Below are 20,247 nucleotides of genomic sequence, written 5' to 3'. Positions count from 1 at the left end.
GAATAAACAAAACCTCTGCACAAAAGGAAACCCACAGTAAGTAACTTATAACCCCACTCCTGGTACCAAAAGATGTGGCCGTGTAAACCTTCACACTATGACAAAGACTCCAGCACAGCCATACATCTAACAGGGGTTCTTTATTTCCGACTGAGTTAAGAGAAAACACAGCATTAAATGACTGTGAAATTTCCCCCTGTGTAGTATATTATAATAAACCAAGTTTACAAGAAATATAAAAAGAGATCAAATTAACACAAGCTCCATATACACTGTAAATATTTGGTTACAATGGCCTATTCAGTTGAAAGAAAAATAAATAAAACAAATAAAACAGTAGCCCAACTTTTGAACACTCCCTTTGGGTGAAATTCGGCTGATTAGAAAGGGTTACTACACATTTCTCCTTAAAACACATTCCTTCCCAAGATCATAAAGACCCCAAATCAACAGAGAAAAATAAATCAAAACAAACAAAAATAGCCCTGTATGAAATGTACCCCTACAAAACAACGGTAGTGGCTTTTGGATGCTATTTCTGTGACACGCTGTAACATGAAACGAGGCGCTGACACATGTGTATCTGTTCTCCCCTGCTCAATCTCCAACACATTAAATATGTGTATATCCACGTGGAAATATCTTGCAGACAGACAGCAAATACGTGATGCACAAGATGGTAAGCAAAACACAAGCAGGACTTTCCTCCTTTCCTTAAGAAAGGCTGATGTTTGCTTTTAATCTTACACACAACTGCTCATGTGCTCAGCTACAGACAGCTATGAACAAGCACAATACACACATGTAGTACACTCTTCCTCTGTGTGCACTCTACTATGCATCACATAAACACGAGTGCCCCCTAGTGGCGGGTAGGTATGAATAGAGCATATTATGCCCTGGTTACATATATTATGCCAGAAATTACCAAACCGCCTGTCCACCATTTTGAATTTTGTCATAAATAGTGATAACTATTAATCTATATGATGTATCGGCACAAAAATCGGTAGGGAGCATCGGTATGATGTCCTGAAGGTACCTGGGAAATCTGAAAACAGCGCCACCTAGGGTTTATAAACTATATAAAACAGCCTATAACTTCTAAAAACTTTGTCTGATATTAATTTTCTTTGTGAATTTTTATTCACTGGTTTATGTTGATTGCAATGATATCTCATTTGTCAGTTTCCAACTGTTCATGTCTTATTTCATAGCATATGTGAAGTAGTTTTTTCGCTACTACTTTTGCAAATTAAGTCTATTTTATGCCAGGCTCTGCTCACATAATCTTTGGAGAAATCCGCACAGAAATGACCAAACACATTTTTGATATTCTCTGCCATTCCCGAGAAATACCTGTCCAAAGTTGACTGTCCCTGTGACATTGTCTCTTTGTCATTTTAAATTATTATGACTGTATTATAACATGTTGTGCATTCCTATGCAACATGTTTTTCTTGACTTAAACTGTAACTCTTCTCACTTAAACTATCTGATTCTCATATAAATTGTAATTTTGTTATTTCTGCTTTGCAATGTCATGTCTGCACCTTCCTTGATTGGGCCATTTGAATGCTTGCAGCTCTAAAAACCTTGGCTAGCTACACCCCCTGTGTAGCGCAGTCTAATAAATCACATGCATCAAATGTCAGAAGTTAAGGGTTCGAATCCCATCTGATGCATGTGTTATGTTTTTCTATTAATATTTGTTTTGAGTTTATTCTCACCTATTATTCTTAACCAGTCTGTTTTCCATGTTCTGCACGGCTTGCAGTAATTTGGTGGCCAAGCATCACCACCAGTTCAAAAATGCAGTAGCGGCCATTTTGAAAAGGTGTAAAGTACTTGAGTAATTTTACTTGGTTACTGTACTTAAGTATTATTTTTGGGAATTTTTACTTTACTTGAGTACAATTAAAAATCAGTACTTTTACTTTTACTTAATTACATTTTTTAAAGAAAAAAAAGTACTTTTTTACTCCTTACAACTCCTCTGCACTGTTTCTATGGCAATGACGTCGCGCTGGCATGACAATCTGCCTCGACGTCTGATATGTTTTATGTGACGTGACAGCATGACGTAACCGAAAAGCTGCACAAATGCGATCAGGACGGTAAGACTGAAATGGATTTCAAACCACTTCTGGATGTAGCCTGAAACGGATTAGAAAAACAGATTTCATGTGGTTTTTAGCCGTTTACCGTTCTAAATGTGATTGGATTCCTATCAGATTTGGACTTACAGTGTGAACAAGGTCTAATACACCTTATCCTGCATCGGCTTCCTGTGAGAGGCTTGATAGAGCTTGAAATTTAAGTTAAGTTCGAGGTTTTACAATTTTGAGTAGCATGTTGCATACTAAAACTCACTGTCATTGTCACGGATCTCCGAATTTTTCTTTGTTGGTACCACAGACTTTCTTTTCTGTATCAGTTTCACGTATTGGTTAATCAATTGTTTTTCCTATTTTCTTACCATTTTCGCTTGGGTTTGGGGTTAGAACGACTTTCTGTAACATAAAATGACATCCAAATTTTTGTTTAAAAGTATGGAAAAAATTGTATAAACCAATATTTAAAGTGACATCCTAACCCAAAGCCCAAATCTAACCCCAAACCCACGCGAAAATGGTTTAAAAATAGGAAAAACAATTGAGTAATCAATACGTGAAACTGACCAGTGTGAAACCAGCCCAGTCTCACGAAATTTCGTTATATAGTCACGTATTTTTTTTATTCTTTTTTCGTGCTATTATCACGAAATTTCGTGTTTTTTCGTGATCGTATAACGAATTCCTGTTTTCGTGTGATTATCACGTATTGGTTACTCAACTGTTTTGTCCTATTTTCTTACCATTGTCGCTTCGGTTTAGGGTTAGATTTACATAAAATGACATCCCTAACCAAACCCAACTCTAACCCTAACGCCAGGCGACATATAAAAAAATAAATCAGAAAAAATAGTATAAACCAATATATAAAGTGACATTCTAATGCAAGCACCAAATCTAACCCTAAACCGAAGCGACAATGGTTTAAAAATAGGAAAAAGCAGTTGAGTAACCAATACGTGATAATCACACGAAAACAGGAATTCGTTATACGATCACGAAAAAACACGAAATTTCGTGATAATAGCACGAAAAAAGAATCAAAAAAATACGTGACTATATCACGAAACTTTGTGAGACTGGGTTAGTGAAACCCCTGTTGGCAGTTGTTGGATCAAAGTAAATGAGACTTTAGAATGTGGGTGTCTGTTGGTGTCTGTTGGAGTTGGTAGTTGTCTGACCAGTGTGAACTGGCCTTTAAAGAAAGTCTGTGGTACAGACACGAAAAATGCGGAGATCCGTGACAATGACACGGATAAATGAGCAAAAAATTATGTGACTATACCACTGAACTTTGTGAGATCATGTTGGAAATTATGTAGTAGTCTTATAGTTTGATAATGAAATACAATTAAATACAAACAGTTGTAAAGGATAAAACCTTGTATGTGGTTCATTCACTTCATGTTTTTAGAGAAAGCTTAAACATGAATCTCTCGTTTTCCTTCTTCCGGTTACTTTTACTTTTTTAATTCTCAAGTACAATTTTAATGTGGTACTTTTTTTACTTTTACTCAAGTATAATTCTGGCCAGATACTTTTACTTTTAATTGAGTGAAATTTACACTCAGTACTTGTACTTTCACTTGAGTAAAATTTTTAAGTACTTTTTACACCTTTTTTTGCTACTACTTTTGCAGTGTTTGTTGAATTGTTACACAATTTGGCTCAGATTATCTTTGGACTGAGCCGCATAGAAATGACTAAACAGAATTTTGATATTTATCTTTGTTCATAAGTAATACATTTGTCAATCAGGAATAACTTTTAAACCGTTTAATCAACTAAACTTCTATGGAGAATTTTTCATGGGGTAATGTCTGTAGAGTCAAATGTTTGAACAGGTTTGACTACCTACAGGGGATTTAAAAAAATATTTTGTTCTTGAGAAAAATCTCTCCAAACTTGAACATACACATTGTCACTTCAGCAATCTAGCTTAAGCAGCTGTGTGTAAGTATGTCTCCCCTGTAGCTCAACCAAATGAGTGACAGACATGAGACCTGGAGATCGTGGGTTCAAATCCTGGGTAGGGCAGCAATTAAAGTCTCTTATTTTAGAGTCAAAAGCTTCAATTCATTATTTGTATTTTACTTTATTATTTTTACAGGTATTATTTCGTTTGTGCTCTTTTGGTTTAAGTCTCATGTGTAACAAGTAGGGGTGTGACGAGATCTCGAGATTAAGTGTGTCTCGCGAGATTTCTTGTGTAGGTGAAATTCTGGCCGTTTCTCAAATAAAAGACTGCATCCTTCGGATGTCGCATTTTTAAACTGCATTTACTTCATAAAGACTGTCTTATTAGAGACTACTAACAATTATAAAGTTTACTAATAATTTAGTTAATCGCAAATTGTTGTAATATGCTCACTTGCGAATGTAATGCTCAGTTAATGATCTGAAATAAACCTTAATGACGTATGCAGCCTGCATATGCGACCTCCGGAGGATGCAGCTTTCTGTTTGACCCTTTTAGGGGCCAGTTACACCAAAAGCGTTTATGGCAGTTGCAGGCGCCTTTTTTAAATGATATTCTATGGGCATGGAGCGTTTGCGTGTGTTTATGCGCGCTGAGCGCCTTGCGGTTTTTGCCGGCGGCCACAGCACGCGCCTTTGAAGGAACGCTGAGAGCGGAGAAGCGCCCGACGTCATTCGCGTCTTTCCATTGTCCATTCGAATAAGGGGAGATGCGGGCCTTACGTTGTGGTGAGGGAAGTTTACAGTTGCTTTGAAGAACCGGACTCCACTCGCTCACTCTCTCCTGCGTGTTTGTGCACCTCTCACCCTCAAACAAGGTCAGAGCAAGCGTCATCTTTTAAAAGTTTCTGCTAATATGACAGTTAACAGCAAAAGAGCGCACGCTTCAATATTTGATGGACAAGACAGCTGACAAGGTAGCAATATTAAAAGCCGCGTCGACTCGCACTGCTCTTTTTAAAAAAAGGCAGTGCATCACGCCTTGCGTTTCCAAGCGTTTAAAGCGTGGTTGGTGTAATTAGCCTCTTACTGTGCATGCATTATATTCTGTCTTTTACTGCATTTGCTTTTTTTGTTTGGGTTTCCAATAATGTTCGTTTGGGAGCTCGTATGAAGTCTGAGACGTGTTGTGTTTGTCTGTTGATCAGTGTCAGATGTGAAGTCTCAGCAGATTAAACCATCACAGAGTTTACATGATTTAATGTCTGCATGTTCATTTCTATTGTAAAGAAATGGACGTATATTAACTATTCAAATGGATTTAAACATTGTTTGGCTAAAAAATAAGCGTTTCTCTCCGTCTAAAGTGAAAGTGAAGATAGCGTCCGCGAGACGAGTCAACTATCTCCCCCTGCAGGCATTTGTTATAATATATATGTCACCGGCCAGGGGCTGGCTACTAGTTGTATAAACCACGCCCCTTCTAAACTTCCACCTCGAGGAGGTCCCCAAAACCAACCCAATGACCAGACAACAACGAGCACAAGTAAATATAAAATGTTCTTTATTGAGTTAAATAATTAAAATATAGGGGGAACTGGGAAAGGGGAAATTAAAACTAATTTCAGGTTCTGCCCTCCAGGGGGGCCACGGCCCAATGAATGACTAAGGGTGGGGTGTCGTACGTGGGGGAACGGGCTCCTGCCTCGGGTTCCCTCTACTCGTGGCGCGCTCCTCTTCCTTCCTGGAGGCAGAATAAAAACACAATGAGTGCTGGTATGGGTCTTTTTCTGTTGTTGTACCTTGACTCGGCGCACGGCGGTGCACCGCCTACTTTCCACAGGTCCTTGCTCGTTGACTCACTCGCCTTCCTTATTCTCTCTCCCTTCTCAGGTTCCAACTAGGACACGAGGACACAGTGAGTCGACTTCACGACGTTCGCTCGCCTCTGCGCTGGTTACAGCTTCTAGATGGGTATGGCTCTCTCCACAGTTCAATATTTCGGTGCTCACGTTGGCTCTCTTTCTCTCCACAGACGACTGCTGGGATACAGGGACACAGTGAATCGTTCTCAAGACGTTCGCTCACCTCTGCGCTGATTACAGCTTCTAGGTAGGTATGGCTCTCTCCACAGCTTGATATCTCAGTGTTCACGTTAGCTCTCTTTCTCTCCACAGACGGCTGCTGGGATACAGGGACACAGTAAATCGTTCTCAAGACGTTCGCTCACCTCTGCGCTGATTACAGCTTCTAGGTAGGTATGACTCTCTCCACAGCTCAATATCTCAGTGTTCACATTGGCTCTCTTTCTCTCCACAGATGGCTGCTAGGATACAGGGACACAATGAATCGTTCTCAAGACGTTTGCTCACCTCTGCGCTGATTACAGCTTCTAGGTAGGTATGGCTCTCTCCACAGCTTGATATCTCAGTGTTCACCTTGGCTCTCTTTCTCTCCACAGATGGCTGCTAGGATACAGGGACACAGTAAATCGTTCTCAAGACGTTCGCTCACCTCTGCGCTGATTACAGCGTCTAGGTAGGTATGACTCTCTCCACAGCTCAATATCTCCGTGTTCACATTGGCTCTCTTTCTCTCCACAGATGGCTGCTAGGATACAGGGACACAATGAATCGTTCTCAAGACGTTGCTCGCCTCTGCGCTGATTACAGCTTCTAGGTAGGTATGGCTCTCTTTCTTTCCACAGTTCAGTATCTCAGTGTTCAACGTTGGCTCTCTTTCTCTCCACAGACGGCTGCTAGGATACAGGGACACAATGAATCGTTCTCAAGACGTTTGCTCACCTCTGCGCTGATTACAGCTTCTAGGTAGGTATGGCTCTCTTTCTTTCCACAGTTCAGTATCTCAGTGTTCAACGTTGGCTCCCTTTCTCTCCACAGCTCTCACAACTCACTCGCTTTCCTGTCAATCAGCAGACATAACAAGTTACATAGAGACTTACAGGGTCGCGAGCTTACGCTGGCTAGTTTCTGCAATGCGGCGATTTAGCAATGGTTTGTGCTGGGACGCCGGGGGCCAAGACCCTCTCGGCGAACTCGTTGATGAACAGAGGGGCGAGAACCACGCCGGCACACCGGGTCGAACGCTGCCCGTTCCTCGAGACCCGTTGGTCAATCGAAAACTGGACCGGGGCGCCCTTTCGTCGAGACCTCGGGCCAGCGGATCTCTATGGGGTCAGATTTGTTTCGTATTTCTGAATAAATATACTATGATCCACAAATAAATATAAAGAGTTTCACAAATATTTTTTAAATCAACAAATACACAATAAGCAAACCGTAAATATATGTTACAGATTTCACAAAAATAAATGAAATTCACAAATAAATAAAATGGGATTTGCAAATAAAAAAAAATACTTATAAATATATATTTAATTGTATTTATTTGTGAATGGCTTCCTGCTTATTTGTGAATCGCGTTCTGTGCATTTGTGAATCACTGCACGCATTTGTGGATTGCGTTCTGTGCATTTGTGGATTTGAAACATTTCTAACGTCAAGACTTGCACAAGAATCCACAAATAGGTGGACTCCGCCCACCGTCTACTCCAACCAATCGGATAACGACCTCGTGGCGCTGACCAATCGTGGCACGGTCTACCTCCAACCAATCACGTTCTGATTTACTCGCTCTTCACACTCCATCACAGTAGGTGGCGGTATGCACCTATCAAGTTGGATCGCAACCCGCCATAAAACCTAAAGAAGAAGAAGAACTCCGACTCACATGCACGTTTATCATGGCGGATCGGGAGGACACCCGACAGGTGAGTGGTATTAATCGTTTTGACTAGCTTAGTTTGTTGGTTAAACAAAATTAAACAAGGTTGATGCTATGTTCGTGTTTGTTATATTCAGTGTGTGTACATTTTTGAAAGCCTGGTTATTACTACGAGTTGTTCACCTAAATGTGTTAAAGTAATGTTGATTGTGACATTAGCCTACAGTTCGTGCAGTACTGTATAAAGATTGTATGACTGTTTGTGCAGGACCTTTCTGCACAAGTGGAAAGCGCGGCTCGGGCTTTAGTGCAGATAATTGCAAGGGATCTAACTCCGGGCCGCCCCACATCCAATCCCCCACAGGCACATATCCCCTCTCCCTCTGTTTCTTTGCCCTTATCCAACCTCCCTTCAGATGCTAGAGTGAATCAGGCTCTGAAAAGGTTTGGCCCATACATAGGACAATAGTTTTGTTGTATTAATTGCATTTCCCACCTAAACAGCTTTCACCGACTCTGACAAACTTATAACCTACTAATTGTTATTTTGGCTTATACATTTAGGCAGTTTCCTGCAATGTTTACTTCCAATGGTGACCAGTCAAGAGGGAAAGGAAAAAGACGGTTTGTTTCACAGCCAACACACACAGTTCCACGGATCAAAACAACGGAACTACAAATTTATGTTTTATCTGAACCTGCTGCTTCAAACATGCCCAAATACACACCAAATGGTTCAGAAGAGCTTGTGCTGGCACATGCTGGACTTGGCAAGAGGCTTGTCTCATTCAAAGATTCTGACAAACATGATGAGGTAAGATGACGTAGCTTATCTTAAACAGTTGATCTGTGTTTTTATTTTGCTAAGTAGGGAAGAAAAGATGCATACACTTGCTATAGTGTTAGTTTCTAATGGCATATATAAGAATTTATACACTTTTAATAGTAGTCTAAATGTTTTAGATTTGTAATAAGGCTATGCTACACATTTTAAATAACCTTATCTAGACTAGACATTACAATGAATTATTAATTAATAAAAAAATACATCCATCGTTAATAAAGCAATATCACCTGAACAGTGTTTTGGATTTAGCTTGGGATATGATGTGCTACAAACACACTTTGCCTCTGACATGGATATTTCAACAAGCAATAGTAATGTTTTGTTATTAAATAATTCAGTGTAATTGAACAAATCTTTTGAGTAAGCTAAATATTTATTAATACCCACTAGTCATTTACAGAAAACTGTACAATATTTATTTTGTTTCTTAGATTTTTGATCAGTTGGAGAATGAGTTTCCAAAGTTAAAAAGTCTGAAGAGAAGCTGGATGTTTTACAAAGCCACTGGTACTGATTTTATTTACATTGTGAATTCAATGTGAATGATTTACAAGATAAGATAATTATCTAAATCAGTGTTTCCCAATCCTGCCCTACATGGCACCCCTCCCAATGATGTTTTAGATCTCTACTTCTATGATAAATCTTATTTAGTTCATCAGCTTCCTCCCAGAATATTGAGATGTCTCTCCAATAAACACATTAACATCCTGGCAGTGGTCCAACATAGTACTGGATTGGAAAACACTTTTCTGAAAAATACAACTTTTAATGCTGGTTGCCTGTAATTCATATTTAATTCATATTCCTGTTCAAAAAGGTGGAAGCGGACGCCGAAAACTCTCCATGATTCTGACAGATGCGGAGGGCTACACAATGCGGGCACTAAAATCTGCCTCCAACAATGGAAAAAATGTGCTTTACGTGGTTCCAATCCAGGAAGCACTTTCCACGGATCCTCTGCCCTATGATGCTCCAGAATTCTGTAAAATGCCCCAAGCCAACTGTGTGTCTTGTGGCCAAAAAATGCCCCTTCAGATGTTGGCCTTACACGCAGAGGAATGTTCTGTAAGTTATTTTATACTGAATTTAAAATGTTCTTGCATTTACTGTTTTTTTCATGCAATCAAAAAGCATTATAAATATTGATTACAATTTATGAAATAGAAATCTGAGTCTGAGATTTTTGAAGATGATGCTCTTCCTGAAGAAGATGTTCAGGTCACAGATGCTGAAGAGTCACTTGGGGTAATTATTATTTTACATTTCCCAATAAACATGTTGAGTGCATTACCCTTTCCTAAATGGTTACATTTGTTTTCTAGACTTGCCCCATTTGCCAGACAGCGATTCTGAATGATTTACTGCAGACCCATGTGAATTTATGCATTGACAGGTTGTAATACTATCATTTGTTCCAAACCATAAAATAATCAAAAATGTAATAACTGAGATTCACTTTTTTTTTGAAAAAAGAATTAGTTCAAGAGATGACACACATGGCGGACCCCATCAGACTGAGGAGCTTCCCGGACCATCATCAGCAGTGGCATCATTTGGAACCTTGGAGAGCTACAACTCTGAAGAGGCAAGAACTAATTCGACAGGTAACCTTTGTAAAGGGTGACAATTATCATTCTATGCTTACATGTAAATGAAAAGGGGCATAGCTATTCATGTTCATGAGAGAATTGCTAATCTGATTATTTTATTTCGGTTTTGTTTTCTTGTTAGCAGAATGGATGAGCATTTTAGATCCATGCCTGGCATCTGCGCTGTTCTGCAGGAATTTGCGGAGGCAGCATAGCAATGAAAAGCCACTGCGTTTTTATTTGGATTTGAAAGAGAGCCCTGAAGACCAAGACAGAGCCATATTATCTTTCTATAAGGCCAAGGGAGTCAACTGGGCTGCTCCACTAAAGTGTATATTACAAGGTATATTAGCAGATTCATAGATTTGGTCATTTCTCTGTGGTTTTTCTGTTTTACATTTGTTTGAGTGTTTTTTTTATATATTCTTTAGTAATATGTTCTTGCAGAAATCCTTTTAACACATATTTTATAGGAGATGCTGCCATTGGGGATGGGGTCAATAGACATCTCCTGAGTATGGCTATTGAGAAGTTGAGGACTGGGTTTTCTCTTAATTTCGGTATTCATGATGTTATTTGAATAGTTTTTAATTTCAAAGTCTTAATGTATGATAAGAGGTAAAAAAAATAACAATACAATTAAAATCTTTTTCAGGTATAGCAGATGTAACACTCCTGTTTGAGGGTGAACAGGATCACCTTGTTCCATGCTGCAGTCAAACTCTGCTTGATAGTGACTTATTTGTCGTTGCTGGGCGCATGATTGGCCACTCATTTCTTCACGGTGGCCCTTTGCTATCTGGAATTAGTTCAGCCATAATTCATGTGTTGATGGGTGGCTCCATTGAGACTGCAGAGATTAAACTAGAGGATTGTCCAGATTTTGATCAGAGGCATACTATCCAATTGGTAGGTGCTAAATTTAACATTTATTTGAGAACCATCTCGGATTAAAATATTACTGTTGTGTGTGTGTGTGTGTGTGTGTGTGTGTAAACTTTAAAAAGAAATTAAATTATTGTTTTCCTTATTTACAGTACACTGAATAGATGATAATTGTCTGATATTGAGGTTTTGTGATTATGAAAAAGTAAAGCATCATAATTGCACACTTTCTAAATGTTGTTAAATGTAAGATATTTTTATTAGCTGCAAGGTAATCGTAACCTTTCTGAAGAGGAAAAGGAGGAAGTCACCAGACTCGCTGTGTCATGGGACCTTCCTGGGTTTTCTGAACAACACCGGAAATGGCTGTTCAATAGGTTACTGCAACATGCTGTAAGTGTCTTAATCTTTTAATAATATCTATTTTATTTCTTCCCTTTTACTTTTGTTTGGACTGTTCATTGAAATTAGACACATTGCTGTTCCTAAGTCAGATTCACTAAATCCCAGATATGTGTAAAGATTTGAGATGGACTTGAAGGTTTTATAAGTGTACTTTCCTGTAGGTTTTGGATAGGACTAAATGTCAAGTAAAGCAGCTGAGACGTGGAATCAAAGAAACTAAGATTTGGTCATTGATTACAGCGCGAGAAGATGCAATTAAAACTGTCTTCCCAAGGGCAAGTGAAGTTCAGTATGGCTCAGAGGTATATACTTTACCTGATTAGACATAGGTTCTTTCTCTCATGCAGTGAGTTTAATTGTTACTTTTTTTTTTTTTTAGGTCATTCTTCAACACATTACTTGGCCTGTTGCCAATTCTGATGACGACGATGACGACAATGACGGTTTGCGTCCTGAGATTGTCACTCGTCAAATTACATTTCTTCGTGAATATATTCAAAAGGGTAAAGGGCCTTTCTCCATTTTTTTTTATAGCTTTTAAATAACTTAGCAAATCAAGGTGGCTACAGTCAGTAATTTTTTTGTATAAAGTAATTAACACTGTTGATTGTATGACTTAACACATTAAACCATACTGTTGTAAGTTTTTAAGTTACAGAGGTGTGTTTATATGCATTTTGTATTTATGTATACAGCCTCCTTCGACCAGCTGCAGAAGCTCATGTCATTTTGGACTGGATGGGAGGTTCCATCCAACAGCCTGCAGGTTAAAGTATGCAAGGGAACATTCTTCAAGGCCTCCACCTGCAGCAGGACCCTAATGCTTCCTGCTGACATACTAACAATGGATGAGTTTTCTTCAACTTTGCAAGCTTGTGCAAACACATCATCTACTGGATTTGGACTGGTTTAAAACTTTTAGTAAGGTTATGATGTTATACTACTAAAATAATTGAGTGTTATTTCAAAAGAAATAGTTCACATTGCTTGCTGTTGCAAAACCACTGACTTTAATTGCACATCTTTAAAATGTTCAAATAATAGATGCAGTGAGCTTTAACGTTTAAAGAACACGCATACAGAGACGATCTGTTACTGTACTGTTTAAGGTACATAAAATTCAAAATAAGCACTTTAATTGCAATGTTGTTCAACTAAAGTATAACACTGTCTTGTTCAAATGTTTGATATACATCACATGTTCTAGCTAACCTTCAACCAAATTCTGTACAAATGTGAGAGTCTGAAGGTATACGTCTACTCCAAATAAATTAGACTCCTGCAGTGGGTCAATCTGTGATGTAAGCTGCTCAATGTGCTCATTTGTGAGTTGCAACATAGGTATTGCAGGCACATTGACTCCGAAGTGGTCCTCTTCAGAATCTCCACTTTCTTGTTCAGCAGAGCCTGAAAGCTGTATCTGTGTGAGAACAAAAGTTAGTAATTTTAACGTTCTTTAACCATAAAAATTCAATTAGTTACAGTGACAACTGAATGGTGTCCCCTAACTACAGCTGGGAAAATAAAAAAGAAAACCAGAAATATGTAGTAATGCATTTAATTACCTCAGGATCACTTATTGGATTCTGATACTGCCCGACCTCCCATAGCTGATTTGGGGTCAGGTTGTTCTCTGTCCTCAGGGAATGGTTATCCCAAGCATCTTTGAAAGCATCCAGGCTGGCCTGTATGCGTGGTAAAAAAACATAATGACAGCAAAAGAGGTGGGTGAAGTTGCTTATATCAAGATATCCACAGTCCTCAAGATGATGTAGAATGTCATAATACACTCCAGTGGCACACATTCGAACATCCCGCCAAAGGCGCTCAATCCTGGTAAAACACAGTATACAAATAATAAATTACTGACGTAACATATTCAGAATCTCTTAAATAGGTGAGATTGTAGTGCCTAGGAACTGTATGGTGAGTAGCGATGATTAATTTACCTCTGATTGTGCACACTCTTTCCAGCAATGAAGCTGGCATTCTCTGTTCCCCGTGTTGTAAACATCAGTCGCGCCACTCCTACATTTTCTCCCCCGTGATCTCCTCGTACTCTGTGAATAATAAAATAAACTCTATGAACGCACAATAGTGACATTCCTCAAGCTTTTTATAGTATGATTTGTGTTTGTTATAAGCATCAAAAACATTACTGGTTGAAGAGGCAAAATGGTAGATTGTATAAGATTTAGGGGCAGTTTCCCAGACAGGGTTTATCCTAGTTCCAGACAAAAATGCATGTTTCAGCTGCCTTAATTTGAGAACATCTTGCACTTATATATAAGTGCCATTGTTTTGTCTCATGATGCACACCAGTATTGTTTGTAAGGTTTGTTTGTAAAAACTACTTAAATGTCCTAATATTACTAAGGCCTAGTCCTTGATTAACCTAAACCCTTTCCGTGAAACCGCCTGTGAAATTTGTTGATTATATAAACCTTACCTCAGGGGAAAACCAAACTCTTCAACTGCCTCTTTGAAAAACCGAAGCATTGTTTCAGAGCGGTTGTTGTCTGCCACGCGTAAAAACATGATCTGAAAAATGCCAAGATACATTATTTTTACAGTCAGAAAAAGTACAAAAGCTGTCATGGGGTACACCTTTGCACCTAAAGAGTCCAAGAAATGTCTTTGATTACTGCCATGTCAGCAAACATTGGAATTTCAGAGGACTTGGTCAAAGGTTTGAGGATTTGGATTCTCTTATTCAGCAGCACAAAGAATCCCAGCAGATGGGATTCTTTGTGTACACAGCCTGTGTGGTGGAGATTGAAAGACCAGAAGGATGTGGATGTCCAAGAATGCACATATCAGAGGTCAAGTTAATCTACTTTATGAAGCTTGGATTATCTCAGAAAATATTAGAAAATTTTTAGGTGTGTCTCGAATAACTCTCTGATGAGAGTGTAAAGTTTCATTTGTACAAATTGTATATATGTACATAAGTAGTAGATTATTATTATTATTATTATTATTATTGAAGAGTACCACCCCAGTGACAGCTTTTGTAAAAAAATTCTGACAGTGCTGCTAGCACAAATTTTATAAAACACATTTACTATGCAGTTCTGCAGTTTGGATGTCTTACCTTTCTTGAATATCCATCCACACCCCCAGAGACAACCATGTTGTATCTAATTAAGGGAGAACAAATTAGAGCATATTACAAAACAATTAGAATTTTACATGAAAATTAAATTCGGAGTTAAAGTTAACATTACCTTATGAGCTTATGATTTGTATCAATATGATAAAGATACTTGGGATATGGAACAGAATAAGCTCTCCGGGCAACACAACCAAGTTGGGACATTCGTGAGAGAACACCAAGACTATCAACACGACGCATGGAGGCGTATATTCTGTCCCACTGCACTCTGTAGCCTTTGGCAAAGAGGGCCCCCCTGACAACCCTGTACCCTATGTTTGGCATAGTACTTTTGATTTCAGATACCAGGAAATCAAGCTCTTCATCCGTGCAATGACTGTAGAGGGATGAAACTGACACATTACATTCTCTCATCCGACGATAGAGAGTTGTACGAGACACACCTAAAATTTTACTAATGCATTCCTGTGACAATCCAAGCTTCATAAAGTACATTAACTTGTCCTCTGATATGTGCATTCTTGGACGTCCACATCCTTCTGGTCTTTCAATCTCCACCACAGTTGCCATCTGCTGGGATTCTTTGTGCTGCTGAATAAGAGAATCCAAGTCCATCAAACCTCTGACCAAGTCCTCTGAAATTCCAATGTTTGCTGACATGGCAGTAATCAAAGTCATTTCTTGACGACAAACAAATTGCAAATATTCAATGTCCAGAGGTGGGTGTTCCAAGGCATAAGTCACTCTAGAAAGTAGTCTTTGAAGAACTTGTTGTCTCACAGAGTCCTACAGTGCATTCACACAAACACATGACAGTTATTAAATGACAAAATATGAACAACTAGTAAACATAACAAAATTAGCATACACACAAAGATATGAAATTAGACATATTTTAAAAATATAATAACTTATGTTAAGAGATTATTGAGGTTTTTTTTACTTAATGCTTTCATAATTGTCCTATTAATTGGACGACACGTTGATGTATACATCACACATATTGTTGCCAACCACAGCAAAGAAAAGCAAGTGATAATTTTGGTTCTTTATAGAAAAATAAGATACAGTAAAATATTAACTTCTCAAATACCACTATAGAATTGTGATTCCAGAACAAAATCTGTTGTTAAGTGAATGTTGTCGTTTTCATTGATGTCTTATGTCGGGACGATTCTACATTATATTAAACAGTTCGCATATCTTGAGACACAGTATATTTATCTTTTCGAGATATGCTTTTAATAACACTCGACGTAATTAAAAAAAATCACAACCACAACATTTTGTGTTATTTTACACGCTGATCTAATTATGTGTTAAACGATTAATACCACTCACCTGTCGGGTGTCCTCCCGATCCGCCATGATAAACGTGCATGTGAGTCGGAGTTCTTCTTCTTCTTTAGGTTTTATGGCGGGTTGCGATCCAACTTGATAGGTGCATACCGCCACCTACTGTGATGGAGTGTGAAGAGCGAGTAAATCAGAACGTGATTGGTTGGAGGTAGACCGTGCCACGATTGGTCAGCGCCACGAGGTCGTTATCCGATTGGTTGGAGTAGACGGTGGGCGGAGTCCACCTATTTGTGGATTCTTGTGCAAGTCTTGACGTTAGAAATGTTTCAAATCCACAAATGCACAGAACGCAATCCACAAATGCGTGCAGTGATTCACAAATGCACAGAACGCGATTCACAAATAAGCAGGAAGCCATTCACAAATAAATACAATTAAATATATATTTATAAGTATTTTTTTTTATTTGCAAATCCCATTTTATTTGTGAAACTCTTTATATTTATTTGTGGATCATAGTATATTTATTCAGAAATACGAAACAAATCTGACCCCATAGATCTCTCCTGCCTCTACTCTGTGATGATGAAAGAACACAGGTAAGTTAACAATAATAGGTACAGTACTCACACACACTGCTACTCGCACAGTTCTTCGCCGCCACTCTGTAATTCTGTGGAACTGAAAGCACACTACAGCAGTATTATACAGGGTTTTCTAGCGCCGTTCTTTCCTCTTCACCGTCCCGGGACGAGTGACTGGGAACGGGATTTCGTCAAACAAGACACAGCACTCACACTGCATTACACGGCATTACACAGCACCACTTCAAGTGAAAATTTCCAAAGACTCACCCCACCACGCTCAGTGCACACAATAGACACCCGTCCTCTTCCACGTCGCTCTGGGCGAGAAATAGGGAGATGGTAGATGGCCTAGCGTTTGTTTGCTATCGTTGCTGTAGCTGCTTTCCCACGGAAGCCTTCGGCTCACCCACCACGCTGGTCCAGGGGTAGGGCCACTCGATCTCTCTTAAGAACACTCAAACAATGAATCAATCCAATATGTATATCAACACTCACTTCAAGGGTTTTGGTTACTCACGATCTCTATCTTTCTTCGTCCTAGGTTGTCTTCATGCCAACAGTAACTCAGGCATCTAGACAGGGCGCTTTCCAGCCACAAACACCACTTTTCCCACAGATATATACTCACAGTGGTAAGTTTTCCTCTCCTTCCGTTTCTCTCAAACCATGTCAGTGTCCGGCTAGTACTTCACCTATAAGGTCTTCGATGTCCTCATTTCCATCGATCTATAATCCACACGTGGAGAGAGAGCAATACAACAATCCGAATATAGCGTATTTAGGCGAGCTCAACTAAGCACTACAATACACACCAACACATCAGTGGATAACATCAGCCAAGACTGTGGTTTGACTTGTCTTTTTATACTCCCCTGGGTGCTGTTCTCCTCCAATCACCCGGCGCTCCTCTTAATAGCTCCCAGCTGTGTGTAGTTTAGCTGATTACAGCGTTCGCGACGCCACCGGATGTCCGGTGTTTGCTCTTACCGGTCCGGGCGGAACCAAAACTTCCCAATTTTTGGTTCCGCCTCAAAGATCGTCACTCCTGTGACATATACATAATGCTTTTTATTTATAGACCACAAATGTAATGTGTTTGTTAATGTAATGTTGTTTAATGTAACTTGGTTTTAATACTTTATTTGAACCAATTATTATTGCATCTTCGTTATTATGTAATTTTAAAGGCTACTGCTCACTTGGGTCTATTTTTATTACCCAAAAATAACAAATTACTTCATTATCAGTTAGTAAAATAATTGTTAGGGGCAGTCCTTGATTAGTTAAAACATTTAAAAATAACATGATTTCAGTTTCTTATTCATTTATTTTATCATCGAGGGTTTCTTAAAAAGTGTAAAAATATCGTCTCGTCTCGTTCTCGTGGATTAAGTGTCTCGTCACACCCCTAGTAACAAGTATGATGCTTTGGTGGTTCAATTGTTTTCTAGGTCAGCATTGGACTAATCGGTCCTTCTTTCAGCATGCAAATAAATATTATATAAAAAATTTTATTTATTCATTATGTTCATTCTCATCTCTGAGTCCTGTGTGCTGAAAGTTCCCATAAATATCTGCAACATTGCATTCATGAATTTCATGTCCTTTCGGCTTTGTTGCGTGTTGCAGGACCATTGTTGCTTGGCCCCGTATCACTGCTTGCAGCTATATTCCCAATTGTTGTTCTGCCAGTGTTGTAAAGAAATTTTGTTTGTTATGCTGTATATCTCAAGAGCCAAAATAATTGTGTCAAAGATATATGTATGATTTGGGGAAATGTGCTCTTTAACATGTATTAAAATCAAACCTTAATAACCTTATAATATTTATGGTATTGATGATAATGCAGATGATAATGAGGTAGTTGAGGACTATTAATTTAATTCATCTCTAGTGCAAATACAAAAGTATTCTGCTTACAGCTGCTTACTGTAACATGTGTTGATTAATATATTAACTTAATATCTATAACTCAGCTTTTGTCCAAGATTCTGCCCTGGAGCCACAGACAAGTTTTCAGTTTCTATCACGGTCTTCATGTCTGCCCTCCACAACTTTTCCTGTGCTTCCCTTGTGTCCATCAAACTGGATCACCACTTTCCAGGTGCCTTGGGAGAAAATGGCTCCAACTCTTCGTCATACAATTTCTATAGGGCAGAGGCCAACCCACTCTGACAGGTTCAGATGGTAAGAATTATTGTGGACGCAATCCGAGCAAACTGCCCATACCCTACCAAAGCTGAATGTAGGCAGATCGCCATGAATGTTCTAGCCCAATATCTCAAATCATTTGCTATTGTAACAAATGAGGAAGTCCTCTTGCCGTGTTTTTGCCAGTTGTTACATCCTCAATATTGAGTATCAGGAGGCTGCTGCTTGCACACTGGAGTTTGTTCAGAGGCAAGATGTGGAACAGTAGAATAAAAGCAGTGGCCAGTCACCCGGAAAAAGGCATGGTGTTTATGTCAGGTGCAAGTATGTAATAGCCTACTTAATTCTGACCCTAAAGGAAAACTGAATTTTTAATGTTATATTGTTTTATTATTACTAAACGAAGTGAAAACGTTAACTTGACAGGCGAACATTACGGGAGATATAGAAAGGACGTTTTTTTTGTGAAGTCACACACTGATTCTACATATTTCATGTTAATCTGGAGTACCTATAGAGTTGTATTACCTTTATACCTCCTTAGAGTCTTCAGTTTAATCAGATTTATAAAAAAAAGATTAGCTTCACCGATTCATTCTGATAACGTATGAAAAATTTAAGGAGGAATTTCTCAGTGCACTGGATTTCTCAGTGCAATTATCTAATCAACCAATCACATGGCAGTTGCTTCAAAGCATTTAGGGGTGTGGTCGTGGTCAAGACAATCTTCTGAACTCCAAACTGAATGTCAGAATGGGAAAGAAAGGTGATTTAAGCAATTTTGAGCGTGGCATTGTTGTTGGTGCCAGACGGGCCAGTCTGAGTATTTCACAATCTGCTCAGTTACCGGGATTTTCACGCACAACTATTTCTAGGGTTTACAAAGAATTGGTGTGAAAAGGAAAAAAATCCAGTATGCGGTAGTCCTGTGGGCAAAAATGCCTTGTTGATGCTGGAGGTCAGAGGAGAATGGGCGGACTGATTCAAGCTGATAGAAGAGCAACTTTGACTGAAATAACCACTCGTTACAACCAAGGAAGGTAGCAAAGCATTTGTGAAGCCACAACGTGCACAACCTTGAGACGGATGGGATACAACAGCAGAAGACCCCACGGCGTACCTCTTATATCCACTACAAATAGGAAAAGGAGGCTACAATTTGCACAAGCACACCAAAATTGGACAGTTGAAGACTTGATGTTGCCTGGTCTGATGAGTCTCGATTTCTGTTGAGACATTCAGACGGTAGAGTTAGAATTTGGCGTAAACAGAATGAGAACATAGATCCATCATAACTTGTTACCACTGTGCAGGCTGGTGGTGGTGGTGTAATGGTGTGGGGAATGTCTTCTTGGCCAGCTTTAGTGCCAATTGGGCATTGTTTAAATGCCATGGCCTACCTGAGCATTGTTTCTGACCATGTCCATCGCTTTATGACCACCATGTACCCATCCTCTGATGGCTACTTCCAGCAGGATAATGCACCATGTCACAAAGCTCAAATTATTTTATATTGGTTTCTTGAACATGACAATAAAGTCACTGTACTAAAATGGCCCCCACAGTCACCAGATCTCAACCCATTAGAGCA

General features: G+C 39.1%; 2 protein-coding genes across 4 annotated transcripts; one reads left to right on the top strand and one right to left on the bottom strand.

The window, feature by feature from the left end:
- Positions 1–7,389: 7,389 nt before the first annotated feature.
- LOC135747185 (uncharacterized) lies at positions 7,390–12,417 on the top strand. 3 transcript variants are annotated; one of them, XM_065265852.2, is made up of 15 exons: positions 7,390–7,821; positions 8,044–8,219; positions 8,340–8,589; positions 9,054–9,129; positions 9,443–9,690; positions 9,790–9,870; positions 9,948–10,018; positions 10,099–10,229; positions 10,360–10,557; positions 10,688–10,774; positions 10,870–11,123; positions 11,364–11,492; positions 11,666–11,806; positions 11,884–12,007; positions 12,200–12,417. In XM_065265852.2, the coding sequence occupies exons 1-15, from the start codon at positions 7,795–7,797 to the stop codon at positions 12,415–12,417; spliced, it is 2,211 nt and encodes a 736-aa protein (XP_065121924.1). In that variant the 5' UTR covers positions 7,390–7,794. The 3 variants fall into 3 exon arrangements, with proteins under 3 accessions (XP_065121924.1, XP_065121923.1, XP_065121925.1); XM_065265851.2 differs by having other exon boundaries at positions 10,357–10,557; XM_065265853.2 differs by lacking the exon at positions 8,044–8,219 and having other exon boundaries at positions 7,393–7,821; positions 10,357–10,557.
- A 292-nt stretch (positions 12,418–12,709) lies between these two features.
- Positions 12,710–16,361, bottom strand: LOC135747186 (uncharacterized). Its single transcript, XM_065265854.2, has 7 exons — positions 15,961–16,361; positions 14,732–15,405; positions 14,599–14,644; positions 13,954–14,045; positions 13,454–13,564; positions 13,070–13,337; positions 12,710–12,924 (listed from the first exon to the last, which is right to left on the bottom strand). Exons 1-7 carry the CDS (start codon positions 15,985–15,987, stop codon positions 12,712–12,714), a joined length of 1,431 nt encoding a protein of 476 aa, XP_065121926.1. The 5' UTR covers positions 15,988–16,361; the 3' UTR covers positions 12,710–12,711.
- Positions 16,362–20,247: the final 3,886 nt, after the last annotated feature.

The sequence above is a fragment of the Paramisgurnus dabryanus genome, chromosome 1, assembly GCF_030506205.2.
Source record: "Paramisgurnus dabryanus chromosome 1, PD_genome_1.1, whole genome shotgun sequence".
Taxonomy (NCBI): Eukaryota; Metazoa; Chordata; class Actinopteri; order Cypriniformes; family Cobitidae; genus Paramisgurnus; species Paramisgurnus dabryanus.
Note: the sequence above shows the minus strand (reverse complement) of the source record. Positions and strands in the feature narration are given on the sequence as shown.

Excerpts from the sequence above, each read along its gene's own strand:
- LOC135747185 (XM_065265851.2), top strand. The coding sequence starts at position 7,795 with ATGGCGGATCGGGAGGACACCCGACAG. Across the intron at positions 8,590-9,053 it reads ATTCTGACAAACATGATGAG|ATTTTTGATCAGTTGGAGAA; the intron begins GTAAGATGACGT and ends TTTGTTTCTTAG. Across the intron at positions 10,230-10,356 it reads GGCAAGAACTAATTCGACAG|CAGAATGGATGAGCATTTTA; the intron begins GTAACCTTTGTA and ends TTTTCTTGTTAG.
- LOC135747186 (XM_065265854.2), bottom strand. The coding sequence starts at position 15,987 with ATGGCGGATCGGGAGGACACCCGACAG. Across the intron at positions 14,645-14,731 it reads ACAAATCATAAGCTCATAAG|ATACAACATGGTTGTCTCTG; the intron begins GTAATGTTAACT and ends TCCCTTAATTAG. Across the intron at positions 14,046-14,598 it reads TGGATGGATATTCAAGAAAG|ATCATGTTTTTACGCGTGGC; the intron begins GTAAGACATCCA and ends GGCATTTTTCAG.